We start from the raw sequence: 27,619 nt of genomic DNA on the forward strand, positions 1-27,619 counted from the left end.
TCAGTGGTCCAAGATGTTGTCTTCAGATGAAAGTATATTTTGCATTTCATTTGGAAATCAAGGTCCCAGAGTCTGGTGGAAGAGTGTAGAGGCACACAGTCCAAGCTGCTGGAGGTCTAGTGTGAAGTTTCCACAATTAGTGATGGTTTGGGGAGCAATGTCATCTGCTGGCGTAGATCCACTGTGTTTTATTAAAACCAAAGTCAGCGCAACTGTCTACCCGGAAATTTTTAGAGCACTTCATGCTTCCCTCTGCCGACAAGCTTTTTGGAGATGGGAATCTTATTCTCCAGCAGGACTTGGCACCTGTCCCACTACCAAAAGTACCAATACCTGGTTTAAAAACAACAGTATCACTGTGCTTGATTGACCAGCAAACTCACATAGAGAATCTATGAGGTATTGTCAAGAGGAACATGAGAGACACCAGACTCAACAATGCAGATGAGCTGAAGGCTGGTATCAAAGCAACTGGGCTTCCATAACACCTCAGCAGTGCTACAGGCTGATCGTCTCAATGCCACGCCGCATTGATGCAGTAATTGATGCAAAAGGAGACTGACCAAGTACTGAGTGCATTTACTGAACATACATTTCAGTAGGACATTACCGATTTAAAAATCCTTTTTCAAGCTGGTGTTATAAAGTATTCTAATTTACTGAGATAATGACGTTTGGGTTTTCATTGGCTGTAAGCCATAATCATCAACATTAACAGAAATAAACACTTGAAATAGATCACTCTGTTTGTCATGACTCTATATAATATATAAATTTATTTTTTTGTATTGAAGAACTGAAGTAAATTAACTTTTTGCACTGTACATACAAAATGGAAACACACATGCACATTTCACATTAAATGATAGCGCGTAAAGTGACCTAGGGCGGTAGCTGCTCCATAACGCCATGGCACTTTACAGAAAAATCAAGTCCCAGTCCCAATGTGTTAACCGGCGTGGGGTGCATCAGACTCACTTGTAGGCCTCAGGTCTCCGCTGCCTCCGGGTCTCCATCTTCAGGAGCCGCCACACATAACTCAGGTGACACGCAGTTTGTTTCCGCAAGCAAAAGTTTACCGGACTGTCCAAGTTCATCATCAAGTTCAACACGCAGTATTGAGCACAACAATTCTTATTCCTTGTTTCCTTACTACAGTGCATCTTCAGCATTACTATCACGTCCTCCCAGACTATCCCTATAATTACTGTTCCTGTCAACCCCAGGGATTTCCTGTCCAGTCCCACAGGGCACCCAAGATCCTTTACCTTCCCTTCACTTGGTTCAACATCTATTGTCCCCTGTACGGCAAAGGATAAGGCACTCTTCATAGTACCTGTACCAAGCCTTGAGCAGGAATGTCTGTAAGGGATTCCAGTAAGGCTTCCCACTGCCCCGAACCAGACATGCTTGCCCACCAGGAAGCAGTACCCTTTAATGGGGCTTTCCCCTCCCACTATGGGCTAGTCCCGAACCTTAACTATGTCTGTCCCTACAGCATGTGGATGATCAGATCTCCTTCACAAACATTATACATTACATTTACATACATTAAACTAATTATACTTCTAATGCTTACCAGATGCTATCTTACCCTATAGTCACTACCTGATGCCCTAGATCTTAACCTATACCTGTTCCACACTAAACATGACAAAATATATCTAAAGCTACATGACGCTATTCACATTACAATAAAAAAAAATGGCGTGATTGGTATCTTGAGGGGTAGGAACACAATAGGACCGTCCACCACTCTTACATTACCATTACAGGAATACCAAATATGTCCACGTTCTTACAGTTTTGAGTAATTTATTTAAAAAGTGTAATTAAATGCAATTAGTTTAACTGTTTTTGCACCATAATTTATTAACTTTATGGAAAAAATAATTCAGCTTTTATTTCTTTCCCAATAATGTACTGGATACAGATAAGTCAATATATATCTGTATAACCTACCTACTGTATGAAAAACAATATTTAGGCTGTGTTCAACACTGGAATTTGGTGAAAGATTCAGAACAAATATAGCAAAGACCTTAACGCAGCAAACTAGGCTATTTTGTTTGGTAAAATACACACTGCAAAAAAAACAGCAAACTCCATTGTACTGATGGTAATCACCATTTTATTTTTCATAAAAGATTCCCTCAAATGCGAATCTGTCAGCAAGATGTACAAATGTGCTGCGTCCGTGATTTTTTTTAAACTGAAGAAACGTCTACAGATATTTTAACTGTAAGGCCAGAGTCACACTAAACATATGAAAAATCGGTCCGAGTCTCCCTGCCGAGAGTCTTACGAGTGTAATGTGAGAGTCATGGGAGTACAATCCGATTTTTCACACCTAGCATCCAATTTACATCCGATTGCAATGCGATTTTAACTAGAGTTTTTACATACAGCATTTCTCTATGTCATTTACACATCGTTTTCAAAGGAAATATTCGTCCAAACACACATACAGTGGGTACGGAAAGTATTCAGACCCCTTTACATTTTTCACTCTGTTTCATTGCAGCCATTTGGTAAATTCAAAAAAGTTCATTGTTTTCCTCATTAATGTGCACTCTGTACCCCATCTTGACTGAAAAAAAACAGAAATGTAGAATTTTTTGCAAATTTAATAAGAAAGAAATTAAAATATCACATGGTCATAAGTATTCAGACTCTTTCTCAGACACTCATATTTAAGTCACATGCTGTCCATTTCCTTGTGATCCTCCTTGAGATGGTTCTACTCCTTCATTGGAGGCCAGCTGTGATTAATTAAACTGAAAGGACTTGATTTGGAAAGGCATACACCTGTCTATATAAGACCTCACAGCTCACAGTGCATGTCAGACCAAATGAGAATCATGAGGTCAAAGGAACTGGCCAAGAAGCTCAGGGACAGAATTGTGGCAAGGCACAGATCTGGCTAAGGTTACAAAAGAATTTCTGCAGTACTCAAGGTTCTTAAGAGCACAATGGCTGCAATACTCCTTAAATGGAAGAAGTTTGGGACCACCAGAAGTCTTCCTAGACCTGGCCGTCCAGCCAAACTGAGCAATCGTTGGAGAAGAGCCTTAGTGAGAGAGGTAAAGAAGAACCCCAAGATCACTGTGGCCGAGCTCCAGAGATGCAGTAGGGAGATGGGAGAAAGTTCCACAAAGTCAACTATCACTGCAGCCATCCACCAGTCAGGCCTTTATTGTAGAGTGGCCAGATGGAAGCCTCTCCTCAGTGCAAGACATATGAAAGCCTGCATAGAGTTTGCTAAAAACACACATGAAGGACTCTCAGACTAAGAAATAAGATTCTCTGGTCTCATGAGACGAAGATAGACCTTTGTGGTGATAATTCTAAGCGGCATGTGTGGAGAAAACCAGGCACTGCTCATCACCTGCCCAGTACAATCCAAACAGTGAAACATGGTGGTGGCAGCATCATGCTATGTGGGTGGTTTTCAGCTGTAGGGACAGGACGACTGGTTGTCATTGAAGGAAACATGAATGCGGCCAAGTACGGAGATATCCTGGATGAAAACCTCTTCCAGAGTGCTCTGGACCTCAGACTTCGCCGAAGGTTCACCTTCCAACAAGACAATGACTCTAAGCACACAGCTAAAATAACAAAGGAGTGGCTTCAGAACATCTCTGTGACCATTCTTGACTAGCCCAGCCAGAGACCTGACCTGAACTCAATTGAACATCTCTGAAGAGACCGGAAAATGGCTGTCCACCAACGTTCACCATCCAACCTAATAGAACGATAGAGGATCCCCAAATCCAGGTGTTAAAAACTTGTTGCATCATTCCCAAGAAGACTCATGGCTGTACTAGCTCAAAAGGGTGCTTCTACTCAATACTGAGCAAAGGGTCTGAATACTTATGACTAGTGATGAGCGAGTGTACTCGTTGCTCGGGTTTTCCAGAGCACGCTCAGGTGACCTCCGAGTATTTATGACTGCTAGGAGATTTAGTTTTCATCTTGGCAGCTGAATGATTTACAGTTAGTAGCCAGCTTGATTACATGTGTGGATTCCCTAGCAACCAGGCAACCCCCACATGTACTCAGCCTGCCTAGTAGCTGTAAATCATTCAGCTGCCGTGATGAAAACCAAATCTCCAGAGCAGTTATAAATACTTGGAGGTCACCCGAGCGTTCTCGGGAAAACGCGAGCAATGAGTACACTCGCTCATCACTACTTATGACCATGTAATATTTCAGTTTTTCTTTTTTTAATAAATTAGCAACAATTACTACATTTCTGTTTTTTTTTCAATATATATATATATATATATATATATATATATATATATATATACATATACATATATACACACACACACACACACACACAGATAGAATACAAGCCGGAAATTCATGTATATCAGATATATACACATGGAATACATATATGATGCTGGTGTTTTTAGCCTGGGGTGGAGGCCAGTGTCTATGGCCCCCTCATAGGCTATTAATATCAGCCCGCAGCTGTCTGCATAGCCTTTGCTGGTTATTAATTATAATCAAGGTAAAGAAAGACACAGTGGTGGTCGATACGCTTGGGTCCCTGTTTCCTCTCTAGTTGGCTCCATATACATGGGTTTGGACTTACCGATTTACATTGTTCAATCCCTGCCTTTTTCCCAGGCTGTTCTCATTATGTCTTTTTGATCCCTCTTCTCTGGGCCTTGTATTCATTTACTTTTTTCATTGTGCAAACAACATATACAACCCCTGGCAAAAATCATGGAATCACCGGCCTTGGAGGATGTTCATTCAGTTGTTTAAATTTTGTAGAAAAAAAGCAGATCACAGATATGGCACAAAACTAAAGTCATTTTAAATGGCAACTTTCTGGCTTTAAGAAACACTAAAAGAAATCAAGAACAAAAAATGTTGTAGTCAGTAATGGTTACTTTTATTAACCAAGCACAGGGGAACAAAAAAAGTTGCCATTTGAAATGACTTTAGTTTTGTGCCATGTCTGTGATCTGCTTTTTTTCTACAAAATTAAACAACTGAATGAACATCCTCCAAGGCCAATGATTCCATAATTTTTGCCAGGGGTGTATTTATCTGGTGACTTTATTGGTCATACATTTTGAAATGCTTATTGTGATATTCAGACTGTTTGCTTAACCCCTTTCTGACCTCGGATGGGATAGTACGTCTGAGGTCAGAATCCCCGCTTTGATGCGGGCTCCGGCGGTGAACCCGCATCAAAGCCGGGACATGTCAGCTGTTTTGTATAGATGACATGTGCCCGCAAAAGCGGCGGGTGGAATCGTAATGACATGGAGAATCAAAATGGCAAGTTAGTTTTAGAATTTAGTGAACCTAGCAAAAAATCCAAACAAAAAACAAGTTTGGGATTGCACTTTTTTGCAATTTCACCGCACTTGGAATTTATTTCCCGTTTTCTAGTACACGACATGCTAAAACCAATGATGTCATTCAAAAGTACAACTTGTCCCACATAAAATAAGCCATCACATGGCCATATTGACGAAAAAATTAAAAAGTTATGGCTCTGGGAAGGAGAGGAGCGAAAAACGAAAACAAAACCTTAAAAAAGCTGAGGTCATGAAGGGGTTAATAATGGATGGGTATTTAATTACCATGACAGAAATGCATAGATAACACTATTGAGGCTTGAGAATCAAGATTTGGGATGATATGGGGATTTTGTATGGAATGATCATTGTGGATGATATTTGATTATTATATCAATCTGTAAATATGTTATCACTTGGCTATTAGGATTTTGATTATTGTATGATATATTTTTGGATCAACTTGAGTCCAATGGTTTGGACGCTTTTTAAAATTTTTGATTCTTTGCTCTCTAAATAAAATTATATCCGGTGATCCCTTTTGTTTGTGTGCATATATTCTTTTCTCTTTATATGTAGCAGAAAGCCATTATAGCACTTCAGTTATCTTACCACTAGGTGGAGACAAAGTCCACAATAATAGAAATCAGTAATTCCCTCCTACATGTTAGAATAAGAGGAGTAAAAGTCATTCCAATAAATAACCAGCGGAGGAGCGGACATGTACACAAAATACTTTCATTTATAGAAACATACACATGAAAAGAAACCATTCATTACAACCATACGAAGACACAATGTGCACATTAAACTTGCAGATCTGTGGGAACATACAGTATTCTGCAAAAGGTTTTAGGCAGGTGAGGGAAAAATGCTGCAAAGGAAGAAGGTTTTTGAAAATAGAATTGTAAATAATTTTTTTTCTTTTGTTACTTGATAAAATAAACTATCAGACCCATACACATTAAATTAAAGCTGGTTGTACATTGTGGATTTCAGTCTAATGTGTATGGTCTGGAGACCCGTTTGACTCCCATCCAAAAGATCATGTTGCAAGGGTGAGGGATTTAATAGGGGCAAGGATCATGCACGTGGAAATAGGATTATCCAAACATAAAGCTGCTACACAAGGTATCTGGCAGCTGCATATTCCGCTAACCCCACTAAAATAATGCTGCAGCCCAAAAAGGCTACCACTGATTGGCTGCAGCGGTCCCGTGAAACAATAATGCCATGTGATTGTCGAGAGAGACAATGATTATATTGAAGTAATGGCGCCGCTCCTGGGGGAAAGTATGCAGTTATTTTATTTGGTCTGCAGGCTGGTGCTATTAAGAAGAAGTTGTCTGGAAATAGACAAGCCCTTTAAGACCACGTTATATGTTCTAGAAAGAAAAGAAAGAAACAGATTTTTAGCAGCCTAGTTTGGCCACTAGATGTCAGACCAGTTTCTGCTTTACAAAACGCTCTGAAAATAACATACTGCTCAAAGCAAGGCTGACAAATAAGCAGGTGGTCATGTCTGCCTGGCAACAACCCAAGCCCCCGCTACCCTGTGGCTGGGTCTTATCTGGAAGCCGTATGTGCTAGGTATGAGGACAGTTATACCTTTTACATTAATAACTGTAATATATACTATTTTGGCAGCAGACTCTCTGCGGAGAGTGGAGTCATCACACAGTAGCAGGAATGCTGCGGCACGAGGGCTATTTCTTTTGTCGACAGATTTGTATATTTGTCAGCCATTGTAGAACGTGTCCTCAAATTGCGACAGTGACCGGCTACCTGTGCAGCGCCTTGTGCCCATCCGGCTAGCAGACAGATGCACTTGAACTAGTCGGGTCCATGAATCGGCCACACTAGCCGAGGTCTTAGATCCTAGACCCAAGTGAACGTACAATGGGCCCGTGTGCTCTCCATACCTCATACCTAAAACTAGGTTCATCTAAACATACCACTAGGAGGATGCCCTCCTGGGGATACATTGGGCCAAATTCATACGTCCGTCAAACATGAACCAAGTATGGATCACAACGTAAGGACCAACTATGGGTCTCCTCAACAGCTTCAGATAGTAGCCAGTTCTGGAGGCGGGATCCGTTCTCAGATCCTGATATATGGACATCTCAAATTGGCTTTTCCAGTGGTCATGTAAAACAAGCAGACAAATGAGGGACAGATAGGTCTGTGCTGCTGTTGGAAAATTAAGAGATATATCATGCAAACGGGAAAACTGGGGAAAATGCAAGTCATATCATGGACAGAAAGAGAATTATTACTCATGTACACACACCGCTTATTCTGAAAAATTACTGGAAAGTATGGTTACCCTGTAAGCTCCTACATTGAAAATACGGGCGGTATAAAGTGGTGAACATACAAGACAAAGGACTTCACAGCAAAGACATACATCTGGTTATTTTAAGAGCTATTCGACATCATCACACGGCTAACTAGAGCAGGAGATCCTGGTGCCTCGGTCTGTCACTTAAATGATCCCATCACCTATTCACAGAAAAGGGGAACACTTGTTGATTAGCGGGTGGTCCAACTACTAGGATCTGGACTGATCTACAGAGCAGGACACTTTCTTCTCCGTTAGGATGGAGTGGCAGTGCACGTGCATGACCACTGCTCCATGCATTCCTAATGGGGCTGCTGAGCTCAGCTCCATTTCATAGCAAGGATGGTCACATACAACTAGTGATGAGCGAGTGTACTCGTTGCTCGGGTTTTCCCGAGTACGCTCGGGTGGTCTCAGAGTATTTGTGAGTGCTCGGAGAATTAGTTTTCATGGCCTCAGCTGCATGATTTACAGCTGCTGGACAGCCTGAATACATGTGGGAATTCCCTAACAAACAGGCATTCCTCACATGTATTCAGCCTGTATAGCAGCCGTAAATCATTCAGCTGAGGCCACAAAAACTAAATCTCCGAGCACTAACAAATACTCGGAGACCACCCGAGCGTACTCGGGAAAACCCGAGCAACGAGTACACTCGCTCATCACTACATACAACCCCACATGAGCATCCTAAGGAAAATTGGATAGGTCTTGATCTTCACACAATATTCAACAGGGACCACAGATGGAAATAAATATTCTCAGAACTACCACTTTTCTTCTACAAACAGCCACCAATCTTAAGGAATCTCATTAATTGTCTTCTCATCACCATGCAGGACCTGTACCCACATATTATCAGCAAATACAGTCCACATGCCCCACACATATCAGGGCTATAGAATCCAAGATGTCTTCCCATGGACATCCTCCAATGTGGTGTACATGATGCAGTGTACAAGGTGCCCTAAAGGAAACTATATTGGGGAAATGAAAAGAAAAGAAAACTACAAAGGATGATGAGTCTACACAGACACACTATAAGGAATGAGCTGGACACAGCTGTGGGAAAACATTTCTCTGGACTGGGACACAGCATAACAGATTTAAAAGTCTTAAATGGAACCAATAACACCATTAACCTGGAGATATAGGATCAATCTGCAGATTAACAGCGTTAGGAAAATGCCTGGCCGCTGTACTGAAGGAGAAAAAAAGCGTTACTACTACTAGGAGCTGCCAGCTTTCAGTCATGCAGACGTTCCTACAGCAATTACAGTCACCGTTCACAGCACTGAGAGCAGCGGCTGTAAATATGTCCTGGCACTGACTGACAGCTGACACTACATCAGTGCAGGGCCAGCTGTCAGTCAGTGTCAGGGCATGCTTACAGTTGCTGCAAGTGGTGACTGTAATAACTCAGGGCACACCTGCATGACTAAAAGCCGGTGGCACCCGTGAGTAAGAATGGTTTTTTTTCCTCCCCGGTGCCGCATTTTCAGTACTATGGCCGTTCATCTTCATATCACTATTAACCTTCAGATTAACATTTCATTGGCAGCTTACCGTAATTATGACATAGGATCTGACAGGTTCCCTTTAATACTGAAAGATCATTTTAAGAAGGAAAAGGAGAGAAAAATCTGGGAATTTAAGCTGATAAGGATGTTTAAGTCTTTAACATAACAAAAGGACTCGTACACCTAGATTTACGGCTCACTACATGGACACCGTTCACACCTCCACCAGCCTGACTCCAGATGTCTAAGCCATCACCTCTCCATTTGTAATAAAACCTTCATATTATACCCTTGGCTTATCTTTAGGAGGCATCGCCCCATCCACCCTGTGCACAAATGTCCTGTTGTTGCATCTCTGGAATATTGTGCTCTTGACTCTGATAAAAGAGCTTCTGTGCTTGGTCATCGTGGAAATATCATTTATCTGGTTAGGCAAAATCGGTATCAATCCTAGAATACTTTTGTCTTTTTTTGGCCATTAAAGTATTTACATAGAAGCAGAGGACATGGTAAAGAACTAGTAATCCAGCTGCTAATTGGCTAGTACGAAAGATGTTGATAACATTAGACTGCAATCCACATAACAAACGTAGGACGTTACCTTCCCAATCTTCCCATTCTTTATCCATTACAGGTCAAGGCCAACAGCAGAAGTTATACATGTCACCCTACCTTATACAGCTATAAAGAAGAACACTGCCATGCCGATCACTTACCTATAAAACAAAAGAGCAAAGAAACAATTAACATACCGCAGTTAGAACCAATTTCAAAGCATTTTCTGCAATATAAAGGCACAAACAACTTTATCAGAGTATTTGTACCTCGATACTATATTGGGAGTGGGAGTCTGTGTCTCTAAATGAGGGGATGCTTTTCCTGAGGACTACTGCCTTCTGTCCATGTCTTTCTTTTCTAGTCCTCTTTATACTATTTGCTATTATTCATTCTTTATGTCATATTCGAATACCATTTAATACATAGCTTTTTGTGCATTTGTGTTGGCCCCCTTCCTTTGTGTCTATTTTGGCTAGTTTAATATCTATACACTTTACCATTGGGTTTATCTATTGCCTGAAAGCTTGTTATGAAAGTAGCTGTGAAACAGTTTGCAGTGTTTCTAACCATAAATAAAATGTAGAAATTCAGAGAAGCCGAGGCACCAAGACAGCAGGTTCTCGATAAAAACTTGATCTTTATTCCAGATTAGTTAAAATCTTAAAAGGAAGATAAAGCAGGCAACGTTTCGGCCATAATTGGCCTTTCTCCAAGCATAAAGCCTTAGGACACAAGATCACAATGAACACAGCAAGCAACTATTAGTTCAACTTTCACCAAAATGAACTTTCCTGACTTCTACTTTGTTGTGGCTTTGCTTAGATCAATGTTTAGCTGTCAACACCACTGACCAGATCCGAATTATTGTTTGGTAGCTCAATTTTCTCACACTGGTCCTGGTTCAAAAAGAAAAATAATGTTGGCGCAATATATTAGGTGGGTGTTATAGAGTGGGGCATAAAGAGCTCAAAGTGACCCCACTAATGGCCCTGACTCAGGACTCATTCAACAAGATTTACTATGGATGTAAGGATGCATTTAAACCACCACTGAACGACTACTGATCGGTAAGGTGATTTTTTACCGTAATAACCTCTTTGAAGACAGATTGCACTTTAGATGCCCGCTGGACTGTGCGCGTAGACTGCTATTGTTCATGGCAGCGCGAGTCCTATTTATGTGGGGCTATACACTGCTATTAATAATGATCTGTTGTGTATTTCACCTGAAGATCAAGCAGTTTGTTTGTCAGGTGATTGGCAACCTATTTCCACTTTAGTATTATCGTAAATAGAGCATTCATAGTAATACTTGGTCACAATAATTTTGCAGTGTAAATGGATCATACTACTTTGGAGAGAAAATGCTACTTTAAAAGCATTTATCATAAACTGATTGCAAATAATTTACATACCACACTACCCAAGTTCAGGCATTAAACGACAGTCAAACAGTTGACTGTTTACCGATTGGAGGCGATTTAAAGGGAACCTATCACCTGAATTTGGCGGGTCCTTTTTTGGGTCATATGGGCGGTGTTTTCGGGTCTTTTATTAACCCCTTTTTTTCCCGCTGGCCTCGAAATTGACTTGACGTTGATTCGCTTTCCTCCCTAGTTAACGCGTGCGCAAAGCAATCTTGCCTTGTGCACGCGCAGTATGCTTTGCCCAACTGCGGGCAAAGCCGAAAACCATTAGTGCGCATGCGCCGGTGCACTATATCCCGGAACACAGCGAAATACTTCCGGGCCATAGTGCGCCGGTGCATGCGCACTAATGGTTTTCGGCTTTGCCCGCAGTTGGGCAAAGCATACTGCGCATGCGCAAGGCAAGATTGCTTTGCGCACGCGTTAACTAGGGAGGAAAGCGAATCAACGTCAAGTCAATTTCGCGACCAGCGTGCGGCCAGCAGGAAAAAAAGGGGGTAATAAAAGACCCGAAAACACCGCCAATATGACCCAAAAAAGGACCCGCCAAATTCAGGTGACAGGTTCCCTTTAATGGCCCATTTAGACAGGCAGACCACTATGTACACAGAACGATCAGCAATAGATTTTTGTGTGCACCTAAACTGCTACTGTTCTCGGCAGAGCTATGAGCTGCTGAGAAAATAGATTTTTAAGCCTGCTTAAAAACCATTTCACTAAACGCATGAGAGTTTCACTGACCGATTATAGCAAAAATTGAGAGTTCCTATGAAAGATTGTTCACGGAAATTGGCCAATATAAATCCCGCTTACGCTAGCATCACATGCAGTCACACAGCTGTTCTCTTAGTGTTTATTTTTTTGCTTGTGTGACTTCTAGTATTCTGAACACAGGTTTATCTCCAAACATCAAGGGTAGTCAATCTTTTTTTTTTTGCGGACACATTAAAAAACCATAATAAAAAATGAATTACGATTTTAAGTGAATCATGTCTACAGGCCATAATTCTGATATGAAGACATTATCTACATTAGTTGTGAAATATAAAGTTATAATTACAGTTTGAATAATATGTTTGAGTTTCTCTAGCTTCAAAAAAATCATGGACGCCTTCCATTTTTTTATTTATTTTTTACAGAAGGGGGGAAAATAAAGTGGACTAATTTTATGGGCTGCCCAGGAATTTCTGGATGGTTAGCAGTCCTGCTCCACTCTCCTTACAGATGTAGACAAGGTCATACATGACACTTATCTCCAGTTCTCCCTGCTTTCTTCTGTCTTTCCCATGTTTGGATGGATTGTGTTTCTCATGCTGGGTAACAGGCAGTGTGGTGTTTAGAGAGCAATATAAAAGCAGAGCAGTCTGTCAATAGATTTGTGTTGTGTGGAGTAATCCTGCCCTGTATAAGCCCTTGTGGTATCAAAATAAAGTTGCTTTACAGAGCTGTACACTGTAATAACACGAAAAATATCTACTTGTGAGCAACGGTGGCATCACCTTCATAAGTTTTTTTTCTATATTTCTTCTTAGCTGAAAATATGATGTGTTAGTTCAGGATCTGTATTAAAATCTGCATTCACCTCAATCTCTAATCAACCATCATAAGGTTTTCTATCAATAATCTGTGCACAAAAAAAGTTAATCATAAGATTATATAACTGATGGTGGGATTGTTGACTGACATGCAAAACTCTTGTCTAAAATTTTTTATTCTCATGCCTCATTTTTGGGCTATGCCCAACCTCACATTGATACCCTTCTCTATAATATTCTTCCAACAGGTATGTTCATCCAGCTCTCCTATGAAGCGCACATAATACATCACCCAGCTTTGCGCATAGACTTTCCCCTGCTCCTAGCATTGTGATGGTATGCCTTTCAGCTAACCCCCAACTTACTCTGTGATATTTATGACCTTGTTTACTTAGTCTTGATTGTATGCATCTGGTCGACCCTTAATTCTCTGACCAAGATGAGCAGAGACCACTCCTCTCTGCTCCACACCTGAACGCTCTTAGTTTTCCATATATTGCCTAGCACAAGTCTGCAGGACTTTAGTCTGCAGTGTGATCCCTAGAAGTGTGTCCTAAAAGTGTGGATTACATTAGAATTAAAACCTGAATTGAACCTGAAGGTAACTGGCCAGGCAGTGCAAACAATGTTTCTGTTTGTTGTCACTTTTACCCCTATAATCTTTCACTTTCTGCAACCTCCCCCAATCCCCACACCAAGTAAGGAACTGTTCATCTCCTCTTCAATCCTCCCCATCCATCTCACCTCCTCCTCAGAACTGTTCCTTAACATACAATCCTCTGTCTCAAAGCACAGGCAGCCCCCTCACGCTCTCTCCTGCTCCCACCTGCTAACACTATCTCTGCTCCTTCTCACTGCTGGTGATATCTCTCCAAATCCTGGTCCTCCTCACCATATTCCCACAGTCATTTCTACCTCCCATCCACGCTCCATCACAAACTTCCGTAACCTCTCTAACCTTATACCCATTCGCCCAGCCCCCGCTTCCCCAGTCCCACTAACAGGAGCTCTGTGGAACGCTCGCTCTGTCTGTAACAAGCTTTCCTATATCCATGATCTTTTTGTTACTACCAAACTTTCCTTCCTCGCCATCACCGAAACCTGGCTCACCCCTTCTGACACAGCCTCCCCTGCTGCACTCTCTTACGGTGGCTTCCACCTTTCTCACACACCCCGCCCCAGCAGCAAGCATGGTGGAGGAGTTGGTTTTCTCCTGTCAGATAACTGCTCCTTCACCCCAATCCCACTGCCACCCTGTTACCCTCCCTTCCTTTGAGGTGCACTCTGTGCGCATCTACTCCCCCTCTAACCTCCAACTGGCTGTCATTTACCGCCCCCCAGGGCCAGCCACCACCTTCTTTGACCACTTCACCACCTGGCTACTTCATTTCCTTTCTGCGGACATCCCCACTATCATCATGGGCGATTTCAACATACCCATTGACACTTCCCTCTCAGCTGCCACTAAACTTCTATCTCTCTCTTCCTCCTTCGGCCTCACTCAATGGTCTTCTGCAGTCACTCACAAAGATGGTCACACACTGGACCTCATCTTCACCCGCCTCTGCTCCCTATCTAACCTCTCTAACTCGCCTCTTCCTCTCTCTGACCACAACCTTCTCACATTCTCATCTCTCTCCACTCCATGTCTAGAGTCCCCACCCCACAAACTTTCACACCCTCGCAGAAATCTTAAACATCTTGACCTACATTCATTCTCTGAATCCCTCCTCCCTCTCACAGACATAATTTCCATACACAATGCGGATGACGCTGCCGCTCTATATAACACCACAATAGCTGTAGCTTTGGAATCTGCTGCCCCACTTACACATACCAAAGCTCGCAAAATCAACAGACAGCCCTGGCACACCAGCCTAACCAAAAAACTGAGGCAAGCTTCCAGGGCTGCTGAGCGCAGATGGAAAAGATCCCACTCCAACGACCACTCAATCGCATTCAAACAGTCCCTCACTACTTTCAAGACCGCACTCGCCACAGCTAAACAAACCTACTTCTCATCTCTCATATCCTCCCTGTCTCACAACCCTAAACAGTTATTCAACACCTTCAATTCTCTCCTCCGTCCCCCAGCACCTCCTCCCTCCTCATTTATCTCTGCTGAAGACTTTGCCTCATTCTTCAAGCAGAAGATTGATAACATCAGAGACAGTTTTGGTCAACAAGCCCCAGAGCCCTTCCTCCCAACTTCCCTACCCTCCACCTCCAAAACCAACTACTCCACCATTACAGAAGATCAACTCGCCACTCTACTCTCAAGATCGCATCTCACCACCTGTGCACTTGACCCGCTCCCAACCCACCTCATCCCAAACCTCACCACAATCTTCATCCCAACCCTAACCCATCTCTTCAACCTATCACTAACAAATGGTGTTTTCCCCTCAAGCTTTAAACATGCCTCCATCACACCTATCCTCAAAAAGCCCTCTCTTGACCCATCCTCTGTATCTAGCTATCGCCCTATATCACTTCTCCCCTATGCCTCAAAACTACTGGAACAACACGTCTACCTTGAACTGTCCTCCCATCTCTCTTCTTGCTCCCTCTTTGACCGCTTACAATCTGGCTTCCGGCCACACCATTCCACTGAAACTGCCCTAACTAAGGTCACCACTGACCTTTTAACCGCCAAGAGCAAGCGACACTACTCTGTTCTCCTCCTCCTCGACCTGTCGGCTGCCTTTGACACAGTGGACCATTCCCTATTATTACAGACCCTCTCATCCCTTGGCATCACAGACTTGGCCCTATCCTGGATCTCATCATACCTAACAGACCGGACATTCAGCGTCTCCCACTCACACACCACCTCCTCACCTCGCCCCCTCTCTGTCGGAGTCCCACAAGGTTCAGTCCTTGGGCCCCTGCTCTTCTCCATTTACACCTTTGGCCTGGGACAGCTCATAGAATCTCATGGCTTTCAGTATCACCTCTATGCTGATGACACACAGATCTACATCTCTGGACCAGATATCACCTCCCTACTAACCAGAATCCCTCAATGTCTGTCCACTATTTCATCCTTCTTCTCCGCTAAATTTCTGAAACTTAACATGGACAAAACAGAATTCATCATCTTTCCCCCATCTCACGTGACCCCCCCAACGAACCTATCCATTACAGTAAATGGCTGCCCACTCTCCCCAGTCCCACAAGCTCGCTGCCTCGGGGTTATCCTTGACGCTGATCTCTCCTTCAAACCACATATCCAAGCCCTTTCCACTTCCTGCCGACTTCAACTCAAAAATATTGCACGAATCCGTTCATTCCTCAACCAAGAATCTGTAAAAACCCTAGTCCATGCCCTCATCATCTCTCTCCTTGACTACTGCAACCTCCTGCTGTGGCCTCCCCTCAAACACTCTCGCACCCCTCCAATCTATTCTAAACTCTGCTGCCCGACTAATCCACCTGTCCCCCCGCTATTCTCCGGCCTCTCCCCTCTGTCAATCCCTTCACTGGCTCCCCATTGCCCAGAGACTCCAGTACAAAACCCTAACCATGACGTACAAAGCCATCCACAACCTGTCTCCTCCTTACATCTGTGACCTCATCTCCCGGTACTTTCCTACACGCAACCTCCGATCCTCACAAGATCTCCTTCTCTACTCCCCTCTTATCTCCTCTTCCCACAATCGTATACAAGATTTCTCTCGCGTATCACCCCTACTCTGGAACCCTCTACCACAACACATCAGACTCTCGCCCACCATCGAAACCTTCAAAAAGAATCTGAAGACCCACCTCTTCCGACAAGCCTACAACCTGCAGTAACCACCGATCAACCAACCGCTGCATGATCAGCTCTATCCTCACCTACTGTATTCTCACCCATCCCTTGTAGATTGTGAGCCCTCGCGGGCAGGGTCCTCACTCCTCCTGTACCAGTTATGACTTGTATTGTTCAAGATTATTGTACTTGTTTTTATTATGTATACCCCTCCTCACTTGTAAAGCGCCATGGAATAAATGGCGCTATAACAATAAATAATAATAATAATAATAATAATAATATGCAATAAAACTGATCATCCCGTTAACCACAAAAAAACTCCAGGAAGCATTTCTTTTCAGGGTATTTCATGGAAGGTGGTGAAGCTAAGGAGATTTTCCAAGTCTAAAAGGAGTCGAGTACATCTCTCTGTCTTCTGGAAACCTCATGGATGTTCCAAGATAGACTATACCTGCAAACCATCACTACAGCCTAGTGCAAGGCTCTAGAATTGGACATCTTCTAGTGGGCTCAGTGTATCCAGAATGTCACACCACCATAAGAATTAAAGGGGTTGTCCAAGACCAAGGAACTGTTGACTGATCCGTAGGACAGGTCATCGATAAAAGATCGGTAGGTGTCACCAAGAAACACCAGATATCAGCTCAAACTACTCCAGAGGTGGTCAAAACAAATCAATGAATGGTGTGGAACTGAGAAGTTCTGTGCTTTGTTTAGTGGCCCCTGTCAAGTACTATACTTTTTCTCCCATTCATGAGATAAAGTGGATAGGAGATAACTTGTAGTACTCAGCGGTGGCCTCTAAGTGATGTACAGGGCTGCTATGCTCTACCACAGATATCTCTTAGTTCCTGAAAATGCCAGAATACTTGATTTGGATTAACTAATTGTGTTTTAACACAGATTTGTTCCTTAATACTTTTTTCTTTATCTCTTAAATGACTTTTTGGATTTAATTCATGGACTTTCCAATAAATGTTCAGCCCAGAAATCCTTCCCTACCACCTTTAATTCTGATTTCATTTTTGGCATCGGATTTGGAAATTGTTCGGATTCTCTGGTAGTATAAGATAGCATCTATTTTCTGGACGCATCCTTGGGCCCCTAAAAAGAGCAGGCCAGATTAAAAAGTGCCCTTGTGACCTACTGTTACACACCTGTCCCATGTATTCTGGTCCATACTTCATTCCCTTAGGTCCACTGCCCTATGTTGTGGTCCATGTTGACTTTGCAAATTGCCTGGCGTGGATCAATGGCATCACCTTCCAAGTCCTATTTAATACTCACTGACAAATACACCTATGTCTACAGATTGCGTTTCAAGAATCTTGTTTATTTTTTCCACCTCCTGTGCAGCCCATGCTGCCTCTTTATTTGCTTCATTGCATCTGTCCTGTTACTGCCAAGACTCCTGAGTGAACCATGTCCTCGTTCCCCAAGTGCCTTCAACAAGTTCAGACACACCATGCTCATCTGACGAGACATGTAAGGCCACTAGCTGTAGACCTGGCTAATTGTGCTGTGATATCAACTACCTTGTTCACCATGGTTTTCATTGATTTTTTGAGTTACCATTTAATTTTAACATGACAAGTGTTTGTTCATAGTTTTCAGCAACGTCAAAGACATGTCCAATTTATGGCTTGTTAGAAAGAACTGCATGTGTGAAATCAATACCCATTTCTATCGAACAGAGGATAAATAGGGCATGGTGTATTCCTGTGGACTCCATAGTAACTCTAATCAGTCTGTCATTGGCATAGTGCATTGGTGACATCAGCAGTAAATTCGGAGCAGTGTAATCACTGGAGAATACCTAGTCACCTCAACTTCTCCGGTCATCTAATTTGGTCGTCAGTGGAAAGCAGAGGGAGGTAAAAACAACACCACTTTACTGTTCATCTCCATCTGATGTCCTTATTATACCAGTAACTATGATCTTGTCAAAATGTGAAAAAAATGCACATGTAAATCAGTTGCCCAAAGATCCATGTCCAAATCTTCATAATGTTCTTTAAAAGAGAAAACCTTATTATATAAGAGTATCATATATTTAACAATGGCTTTAAAGGGAATATGTCAGGAAAGTTTTTCTACTGAAACAAGTGGTATAGATATAAATGTATAAATCCAGCATTATAAGTTATATCTGTCTTGTGGTAATTGGATATGCCAGAGCTGCAAAATCAAGCTTTCAAGCCACATGCTAATTAGCTCTGGGGGTGTGTCTTGGTTTCCAAGTGCTTTGACACGCCCCCAGTGCTGATGATCATTTGAATGCGACTTTAAAGCTTGATTTCTCAGCATCGGTACATCCAGTTTCTACAGGACTGGCATCATGTTTACTGTTATTCTACGACCCATAAAGCCATACCAATAGTTTCTGGAGGAAAATTGTACCAAAATGTGTCCTTTAATTCTAATAGAAATTAAAGTCATCCTTGTCATATGTGGACCGTTACCTCGAATATGATGGATCCTAGAAACTCTCCGGCTCTGTTATAGGAAATGTAAGATAATGTTGGGTATAGTTTTCTTAATGGCTTATAATCAGGACTAACATCAGGTAATGACAGAAGACTATTGCAATTATTATAATGTAGTAATGTAGTGTGATGGGACTGATCTCATACACTATGTGACCATTTGAGCTCAATCACGCACAAAAATCATTAATAAGTTTCCCACTGCCATGTCGGCCCTTAGCCGTGAGCAGAGCAGAGCTCCTAGTAAAGAATGATTTGCCATACAAGATCTCAGTATTAGATTATCTTGGTGATGAATGATAGCGCCACAGGGAATGGTCTGATACCAGGGAATAACATTAAATAGAATTAAATTAACTCTAACGTAATATCCAAATATCAAGTCGATGGATTGGGGCAGAGAACGGAGACTGATTAAATGCCTGAGACACAACCTCTGTAGTTTAACACTGGTAACGTATGATCCTCACCAGTCTGCAAATACAACACAATGCTGAATTATTAATAAGCTATTTCTTAGGAATTCATCCTTAGTCGTATAATATTATTAGTAAAAATATAATACATGAACCCAGGAAGGATGATGATAACCCGAGACTAACCGCAACCTAAAAAATAACCTTTCATATCTCATTCCTTTAGTAATAAAATCTCAATACAATATAGTGGAAAGATTGCAATATGTCCTATCTCATGTCGGTTATCTCTAGGTCTATATTAAAGGAACCTGTCATGTCATTTATTCTTACTAACCTGCCCCCAATGTCTTACAGGTCGTGCAATGTGCATCACTAACATGTTGTTCTCAAGCTTAACGTCCCATAATACAAGTGAAAACACATTTTTAATCATTACTCAATTGCTCATCCAACCCTGGCTTTCAGTCATATGGGTGGCGTCATTTATCATTTCAGTCACAGTCCTCTGGACAGTAGTCACACTCAATGCCATGTGATTGATGGGCTGGACTGCCCCGATGGAAATTGCCAATGAAATCCTGCGTGCTGACAACCATCTCCCCAACCATGGGCAATGAAGCAGGGTGTATGTCCCCAGCTTCATTTTTCTACATGTGCATGCTGCACATATAGTTTTGGGGAACTACTTGATAAAACAAGGCTAGGACAAAGTATCCTATGATTGGGACATAAAAAGAAATCTGTCACTTTTACCTGTTGTAAATGTCATGTTCTCCTGAATCTGGCATTGTGTAATTTTGGTTCCTGTGCCTCTCCATTCCTGAGATATGGCCACCTCTTCCCTGTATGTAGTATTTTTCAGTCAGCTGGGTGTGGTCTTCAAGAAAAAACTCATGGAGAAGATTTGAAGAGGATGGCCACTTGGCTTGACTAGATTTACTTACAGGAATGAAGGGGCCCATATCTAAGGAACGGAGAAGTACAGGAACAAAAGAAAAAACACGCAAATTTATGGAAAGCATCAGATCCTCCTTAGATAAGACCGGTCAGCTCCTTTGACTTGTTATCTATAGTAAATCCTGAATTCTTCATAAAATAATAATTCCCGTGCATTTCTAACAACTCTGTATTTTTGTTATTCCTCCAGTAAATTTATGAATAAATTGACAGCCGTATTTTACCAACTGGAGTCGTGTCCCTACACATTCATGTACCTAACACTATCTAATCGGGGCTGATCTTGGCGAATTGTAGGAACACACCCGAGGAACATCACAATGTAGAATTTTAAGTAAAGCTCCAGAATAGGTTTTCCTTAAGGAAAACAATTTAGAAGAGTTGATAAATCTTCTTTAAAGTATTATTCCATGTTCTTTGGCAGGAGTGTCCCCGCTCCTCAGCTTACTGTTTGCTGGGGGGCGGTGTGGTGCGCTGCTGCTTGGTTGACAAAGGTTTGGATCAGTGGCATATTTGCCCCACTGGACCAATCTGTGCGCTCTCAGGAGCGGCTATATGAGGCAGCTTTGTCTTTGCAGCATTGGAGGAGCGCAAATGGACTACAGCTGACCCATATCAGGGCACGCCAAAGATCCTAGTCAGCTTCAGTGCAGTGATTACAAACTCTCTACAAAAACAGCTTGCAAGCACTAGCCGCGGCTAGATGGCAGTAGTGGTCGGTTACCAAGTCAACAAGCTATAAACAATCATTTCAATTTTCTTCTTTATCTGAAGAACGGTGCACAATTTTAATAAGATGTAAATTGGAAAAGTGCTTGCATTTTTACAAACACTTTCAAATGAAACCCATCTTTTACATTTTTATAAGGGGGAATTATAAGTCGGTAAAGCTTGGCAGAATGGAGCATCTCCGAAACAGCAGCTTCACAACAGGTCTCATGTTTTCAGAGATGACAGAATTCAGTGTTTCTAGGTCATTGTGGCCGGTAATCAGCCTCAAATTAATGTAAAGTGGAAATACAATTAGGTGTGGAAATTACCTAGAGTATAAGGAGACCTGCATTAGTCTTGTACAGCCGCTCTGGGTGTAATGTACCCATATTTTCTGAAGCAGTCAGCTATTTTCAGCAAAAAATAAGATTTTATCAGCTCACCTTCCGGGCTGTATGAAGCCACATAGTAACCAATATAGACTGGAAGCTTTTAGTGGAAATAAATGCCATTTTGCCATGTTTAAATGAAACTGAACCTCAACATCAGACACAGCCAGACAAATCATATTTTTGGGAATGAAAAGCAGACCTCGTTTTCTAATCCTGGACAACCACTTCAAGTCCACCTACTGTAAGTGTGGTGCCCCAGGGTCCTGGTCGTCACAGTAGCATTGCTTTCGTCACGGGGAGAGTGATGTTACGTTTGGAAGCGATGAAGGATATCTTTTATCAGGTAACCTCAATACACACAACATCTTCACAATCCAGGCCACAAGGGGGAGCTTTTGATCCTATTCCTAGGTGACTCCCCTGTATATTGATAAATTGTGGTTTTGGAGGGAAAGTCAGTCAGAAAGTGCCAGGAAGCAGACTGGAGCAGTCTGAGGCAGGAAGAACGTACGAAGGGGCCGTGTAGTCTGAAGTACTACAGCTCCTAAAGAAAGGGACATACAGAAAGCCGAACATTGTTCATTGAGCGTGCAGGAGAGCAAAGCACAGGAGAGGGACACGAGGGGAGGACAGCAGCAAGTAGACTGTCTCCCTGGCAAAGCGCAGATAACCAGCAGCTGGAACACCGAGGCATTTGTGGGGCTCTAAGACACATAGCAGAGACAGGCAGGACAGCTGAACTGCAAGTTACCTGTCCACCACACACATATGAAGACACAGTAACATATAGAGCCCGGGGTGTGATAGAGTCCCTGTAAAAAGGCTCGAGTTACCTGTCATACAGGTATTGTCCTATCCTATATGGGGGACAGAAAAGAACTGTGAGGACCTTATCTGAAGCCAGAGGCAGTAAGGGACTACAACACCACTGCGCTAGAGGAAGGCTTTTGACTCCACCTGGTAAATGAGACTCTGGATTCGCTTACAAGCCGGCCAGATCCTGCCTGCCCTGTGATCTGGTAACCTGGACTGTGGCTGCCTGAGGTCTTCAGTAAACCAGGTAAAGAGACTGCAAACCTGTGTCCTCGTTCTTTACTGCACCATTCACCATGTTCCATCTACACACCGGGAGCCCTGGGGATATGCTTCACCTGTGGGAAGTTATACCATCTAGCTGTCATATCATCACCCTAGAGGACCCCTTAAAGCAGCGTTGGTCCCCACTGACCGAATACCACAGGTGGCATCACAAACCTAAACTTTATTCAATTTCCCCTTTTACATGGGCGCCCAGGGCCACGGACCGGGTTGCCACCGTGACATCCCCCTGTGAACACCGGACCCGGTACCAGCGGTATAACAATTGTTAGAATGTTTTCAATGCTGAAATAGGAGTTTAAAAAGGAAATTCTCACCTAGCGTAGCCAGTGAGCTGATGGGATCATGATATCTTTATGACCGTGTAACCTCTGTGGGATTTGTGGGGCTGCTCTGTTGAGTTTGACATTACACGGCATCATATTGTGCTGCAAAGCCAGCGTGACGCACGGACACTGCAGCGGGGAGCATTACTTGATCTCAGTGGTGAAAAGTGTATGCATGTGGGAAGATTAATCTATTTCTGCACAAAGTCATCATATAATCAGTCAAAATGCAGAGTCCTCACATCAGAGTACATATCTGGCAATAAAAAAAAAAGTATGTGCCCCCTACCTGATGTCTCCTGTTGTTTATGTACCTGAATGTGATTAGAACAAGTTTATTTTTTACTGCCTTTATTCAACTGTGTGAATAAGTGACGATTGTACACAATAATCAGAGGTAGTACCTTTACCAACAATAGCCAAAACCAAACACCTTCAATAACTGTGGCTCAGTATGTTCATATCCTGGATATGGTCTATTCTGATAGATGACATTCATTAAAAATGTATTCTGCTAAAGCATAATCATTATATGGGATCTAAGGGAAACCGTTTCTTCTTGTGGAGAGTGACAAGCCAGGCTTGACATGCCACTGTGAGGAGACTTCTATGCCATACATGCTCCTCTGAGGAATTAAATATGCAAATTGTCTCATCAGAGAGGAAGAGGATATAGTTCTAGTGCCACCTATTGGAAGTAGCAATCCTAAAAGGTATGGCATGACTTAGGATAACTTAGATTCTGGTTTGGCTTTTATCCCAAGTCATGTGGTAAGGCTCGTTAAGGGGTCGATATTGACTTAGGTTTGCTATTTCCATTGGTGGCATGAGAGTTCAAGTCCTCTTCCTCTCTGAAGAGACAATTTGGATTATATAATGGAAACTTGAGCAACTTTGAGATATATTTAGCTTTTTAATGACTGTTTTTAAAATCGCAGCTTGCTGTCTAGATTGTATACTTCCAGACACTTCTCTCTCTGTTTCTGAATGAAATATCCTGGCTTCAATTGGCTATTAGCATAGTGCTTCTCCATAGTGTCCGTATACATACGTGACACGTGGAGCGCAGATAACCCTGCACATCAGGCATAGGTCGGATACTTCTTGCTGTCACATGGGTGGGGTGGTGGCCATGCCCAGAGCCTGGCACTCCTTTGTGGGAAATGGCACATATGTGGCGAGATAAACGGCGAGTGCAGTCAGAGCCGATCCTGCTGTCCAATCTGACACAACGGAATTTTTCCATCCCACTGGGGTGGCGTTCCCCAGAGGACCCCCAACATCCCTGCTCCCTCTAACCTTCATTGTTCTGTAACATGTCTGTATTCCCATTCACGTTACCCTACAGGCCCGTACTCCTCCCGCGTCCACGGTGTAGCTTCCATTAAGCTATGTGTACTTTTGAGGACTAGGGAATGCCTTTAGTCCCTTGAGTGTTAGTCCTTAAGATATCCTACTTGTTTTCTTCAGGTTACTTTGTCACCACTGGAATGGGGGAATAACTCCCCTACATGTTTTATATAATTACATTTAGCTTCCTTGTTTTTTTGTTTTTTTACGGAGATCTTAAAAATGGGCTGCCTAATCTTCTTAATGATCACACTGCTTATGTTTCCTCACGTGTTCATGTTTGCCAGGGGGGCAGTGCGCTTCTTTTTGACTGACAATTTAGACCTGCCTTGTTTCTCCAAAAATAGGACCTACTTCGAAAACAAGCTTTAGCATGATTTTTGGAATATGCTTGAAATATAAGCCCTACTCCAAAAATAAGTCTAAGTTACAGTCATGGCGGGCTTTAGGGGGTATAATGGGCAATTGCCCACGGCCCCCACTCTTAGGGGCTCTTCAGTGTTTCTATTCCGAGGTTAAGATTGCTTAAAAATCCTTGGTGATATATGTAAAACTAGGCAGTCAGATGAGGTAAATGAGAACAAAATTTTACTTGTAATAACCAGACATAAGGAAGAGACGTTTCGGTCTCCAATTTGATCTTCATCAGTCCACTGGATAGAGGGTCACTGTGAAATGGCACAATTAAGAGATCAGCAGTGTCCACCTCTGTGTGACAGGAGCATTCCGGTGGACACCGCTGAACTCTTCTTTGTGCCTTTTTAGGCAGTGCTCCTCTGGACTGATTCAGGTCAAATTTTAGACTTAAACATCTCTCCTTATGTCTGGATAAAACCTCAAATAAAATTTTGTTATCATGTATCACGTCTGAGTGCCAAGTTTTACCTATATCTTCATGGGACTGGATCCTACTTGTGCACCATCTTCCAGAAGTGCCGTGTCTTTGGCTTAAATAAAAACTCATGGTGACATCACGGTCCTTTAACTGCAGGAGTCTAGAAGAATTGGGGAGGAGACAGGCTGTTAAGTATCGTATGTGCAGTGTGTGTAAGTACATGTATATGTATGTGCAGTTGGAGCGCCCCCAGACGCCGGGCCATGGGGTACTCGGTACCGGGCCTCTCTGTCTCGGTCCTGGGGTTGTCACGGTGGCTAGACCCGGTCCGTGACCCTGCTAAGGGGCGTCCAATGAAAAGGTGTGATGATGATGCGTGGTGCGAGGCGCGATGAATAACGAGGACACAGGGTTGCAGTCTCTTTACCTCTTTACTGAAGGCTTCGGGATCCGCAATCCAGAGCACTGTAAACAGGGCTGGCTGAGACCGGCCGGTCCGAAGGCACATCCAGAGTTCCCTTTGCAGGTGGAAATCAGTGCCTACCTTCTAGCGCCTGGGTGTTGTAGTACTTCCCTGCTGAGCACCACGGGATAGTCCTCACAACTGTTGTGTCTGTTTCTGATGTTCTTTCTCTCTCTCCGTCCCCCAGATGATTTGGCTAGGATGCACCCGTATGACGGGGTAGGCCTGGAGTTATTCTGGGACCCTAGAGACGCCCCTCTCCCACAATTGCCTCCGTTGTCTGCTTAGGTGATTTAGGTGAGACAGCCAACCTAAAGTCAACTGCCCTGCCACTGTTTGAAGTAATGCGTGGAGCCCAATACTTCCTCGGCGTTCCGGCCACCGGCTACGCGCCTCAGTAGGATGTTGCCGATCTCGGGGCACGACTCCTACTGGTTCTCTCGCCTTTGTGCTGTGATCTCGTTTCTCACTTCTCCACAATAAACCTCGCTTCTTATCCTTTCTTAAGATACCGCAGCAATGAAGTGCAGGCGCGGTTCCGTAACGATCTGTCCTTTTCGCTAGGCCTCTGTCAGGATCCCACCCCTGACAGGGACCCCCCTGAATCTTCCCAAGCAACCCCTTCTCTCACTAGGTGTTGCCTGGGCAAAACCCAGTCAGCTTCTCTCTAACTTCCTATCCAGCCCCCAGTTTTACCAGATTGTGAGGAGTGGCCTAATCATAGAACCCTTTGCTCCCCCTGGTGGCCAGAGTGTGAAGTGTAATGTGTGACTGTGATACCTGGTCAGGTGAACTCCTTAAGTGCCATCAGACGTACCATCACTCCCCTTAGTGGCGGAGCAACAGTACTGCAACGACCAGGACTCTGGGGCGCTGCACTCCCCCCTGGTTAAATCCAGTACTCACGGACTGGGAAGGAAGAACAATACATGTTAGCAAAAGACATACAAATTTTTGAAATGCAATAAACAAGTAAACTTAACAGAGCTTCCTTTTATGGGAGGTGAGGACACTTGAACGTTACAAACACAAACATATTTACATAGTGCTTAAGATTTTAAATAACACTTATGACTAACTCGACTATAAATAACCATCATTACCCAACCGGGTATTCAATCTACTAAGTTCAAATTTTGAACAATAATTTAACTTTTCCTTGAAGGGCGTATAAGCTGAACCCACTAAAGGCTTACCATAAAACTCTAAAATATAAATTAACTTTGTCTTTATTCTTTGACTTTGAACATGCAGGACCGCCTGGCTACTCGTCCGGGCCTACTGCCTCTTTTCTTCTATTAGCTCAATTTTTATTCACAGTATAAGATCAATCAACCATCTCTCTATGGTTTCCAGGAGGACTCACTATCCCCTACGGGTCCACTTTTATTGAAATTCGACTTTCAACTCTTTCCTGTCCTCAATCTCTAGTAACATCATTAAACAATTCCTATTGCTATCTAACTGACTACATACTACTCCTATGTAAACATTATTATAATCCAACTTTTCTTAAGGCAACAGTATACTTAAGTGCAACACGTGAACATTCCCTTTAAGAGGGGACCAAGTCTCTTTGAGGTAGTGCAGACTCTCTATCTGCAAGTCCGTTTAAGGCAAGAACTTCTGCGCTGTATTCAAGAACAGTCTCTTCAAAAAGTTCTCCTTTTTGTAAAACCAGTAGGGGGCACCTTTAAGAAGGTGCAAACTATTTACAACACAGCTTGTGAACCATTCACTATCCATGATTCGGCAGTCTTTATAAACAGTGATGAACAAAAGCAAAAACAAAAAAGCAAAAACAATAGGGACCCCGGGTAAACGAAGGGATCCCTTTAAGAACTAACCCTGGTCGGGTTTTAGCTTTAACACAGTAGAAAGACAAACAGTTAAATGAACTATTTACAGTGGTTCCCTGTTCTGAGGTTTACTCTAGTTCTGGCGGCCTCCACCGGGGCTTTACCTGGCAGGTGGCCCTCTGTGGCTCAGGCAGGCTCGACTCCAAATCAACTCCCGGTGCCAGGTGCACTTCATGGGTTTGGGTCTTCTGCACAACCAGGTTGTGCGCCGCAATGAGTGTTTGCGTGGGCCGATGGATAATGCCGGCGGCGGCAG

The 27,619-nt window shown here is 42.9% G+C and overlaps 1 protein-coding gene across 6 annotated transcripts in view; it reads right to left on the reverse strand.

Annotated features, from left to right (window-relative positions):
* PDE4D (phosphodiesterase 4D) overlaps positions 1–27,619 on the reverse strand; it is a 1,072,650-nt gene that overhangs the window by 362,155 nt on the left and 682,876 nt on the right. The window contains exon 1 of one of the 6 annotated variants that reach the window (XM_077285839.1): positions 9,793–9,907. The exons of the other annotated variants lie outside the window; for them this stretch is intronic. Coding sequence (XP_077141954.1) covers positions 9,793–9,809 — 17 coding nt within the window. The 5' untranslated portion in view covers positions 9,810–9,907. Of the gene's footprint in view, positions 1–9,792; positions 9,908–27,619 lie in introns of those variants that run through there. 6 annotated transcript variants of the gene reach the window in all.

This window comes from Ranitomeya variabilis, chromosome 1, assembly GCF_051348905.1.
Source record: "Ranitomeya variabilis isolate aRanVar5 chromosome 1, aRanVar5.hap1, whole genome shotgun sequence".
Lineage (NCBI taxonomy): Eukaryota > Metazoa > Chordata > Amphibia > Anura > Dendrobatidae > Ranitomeya > Ranitomeya variabilis.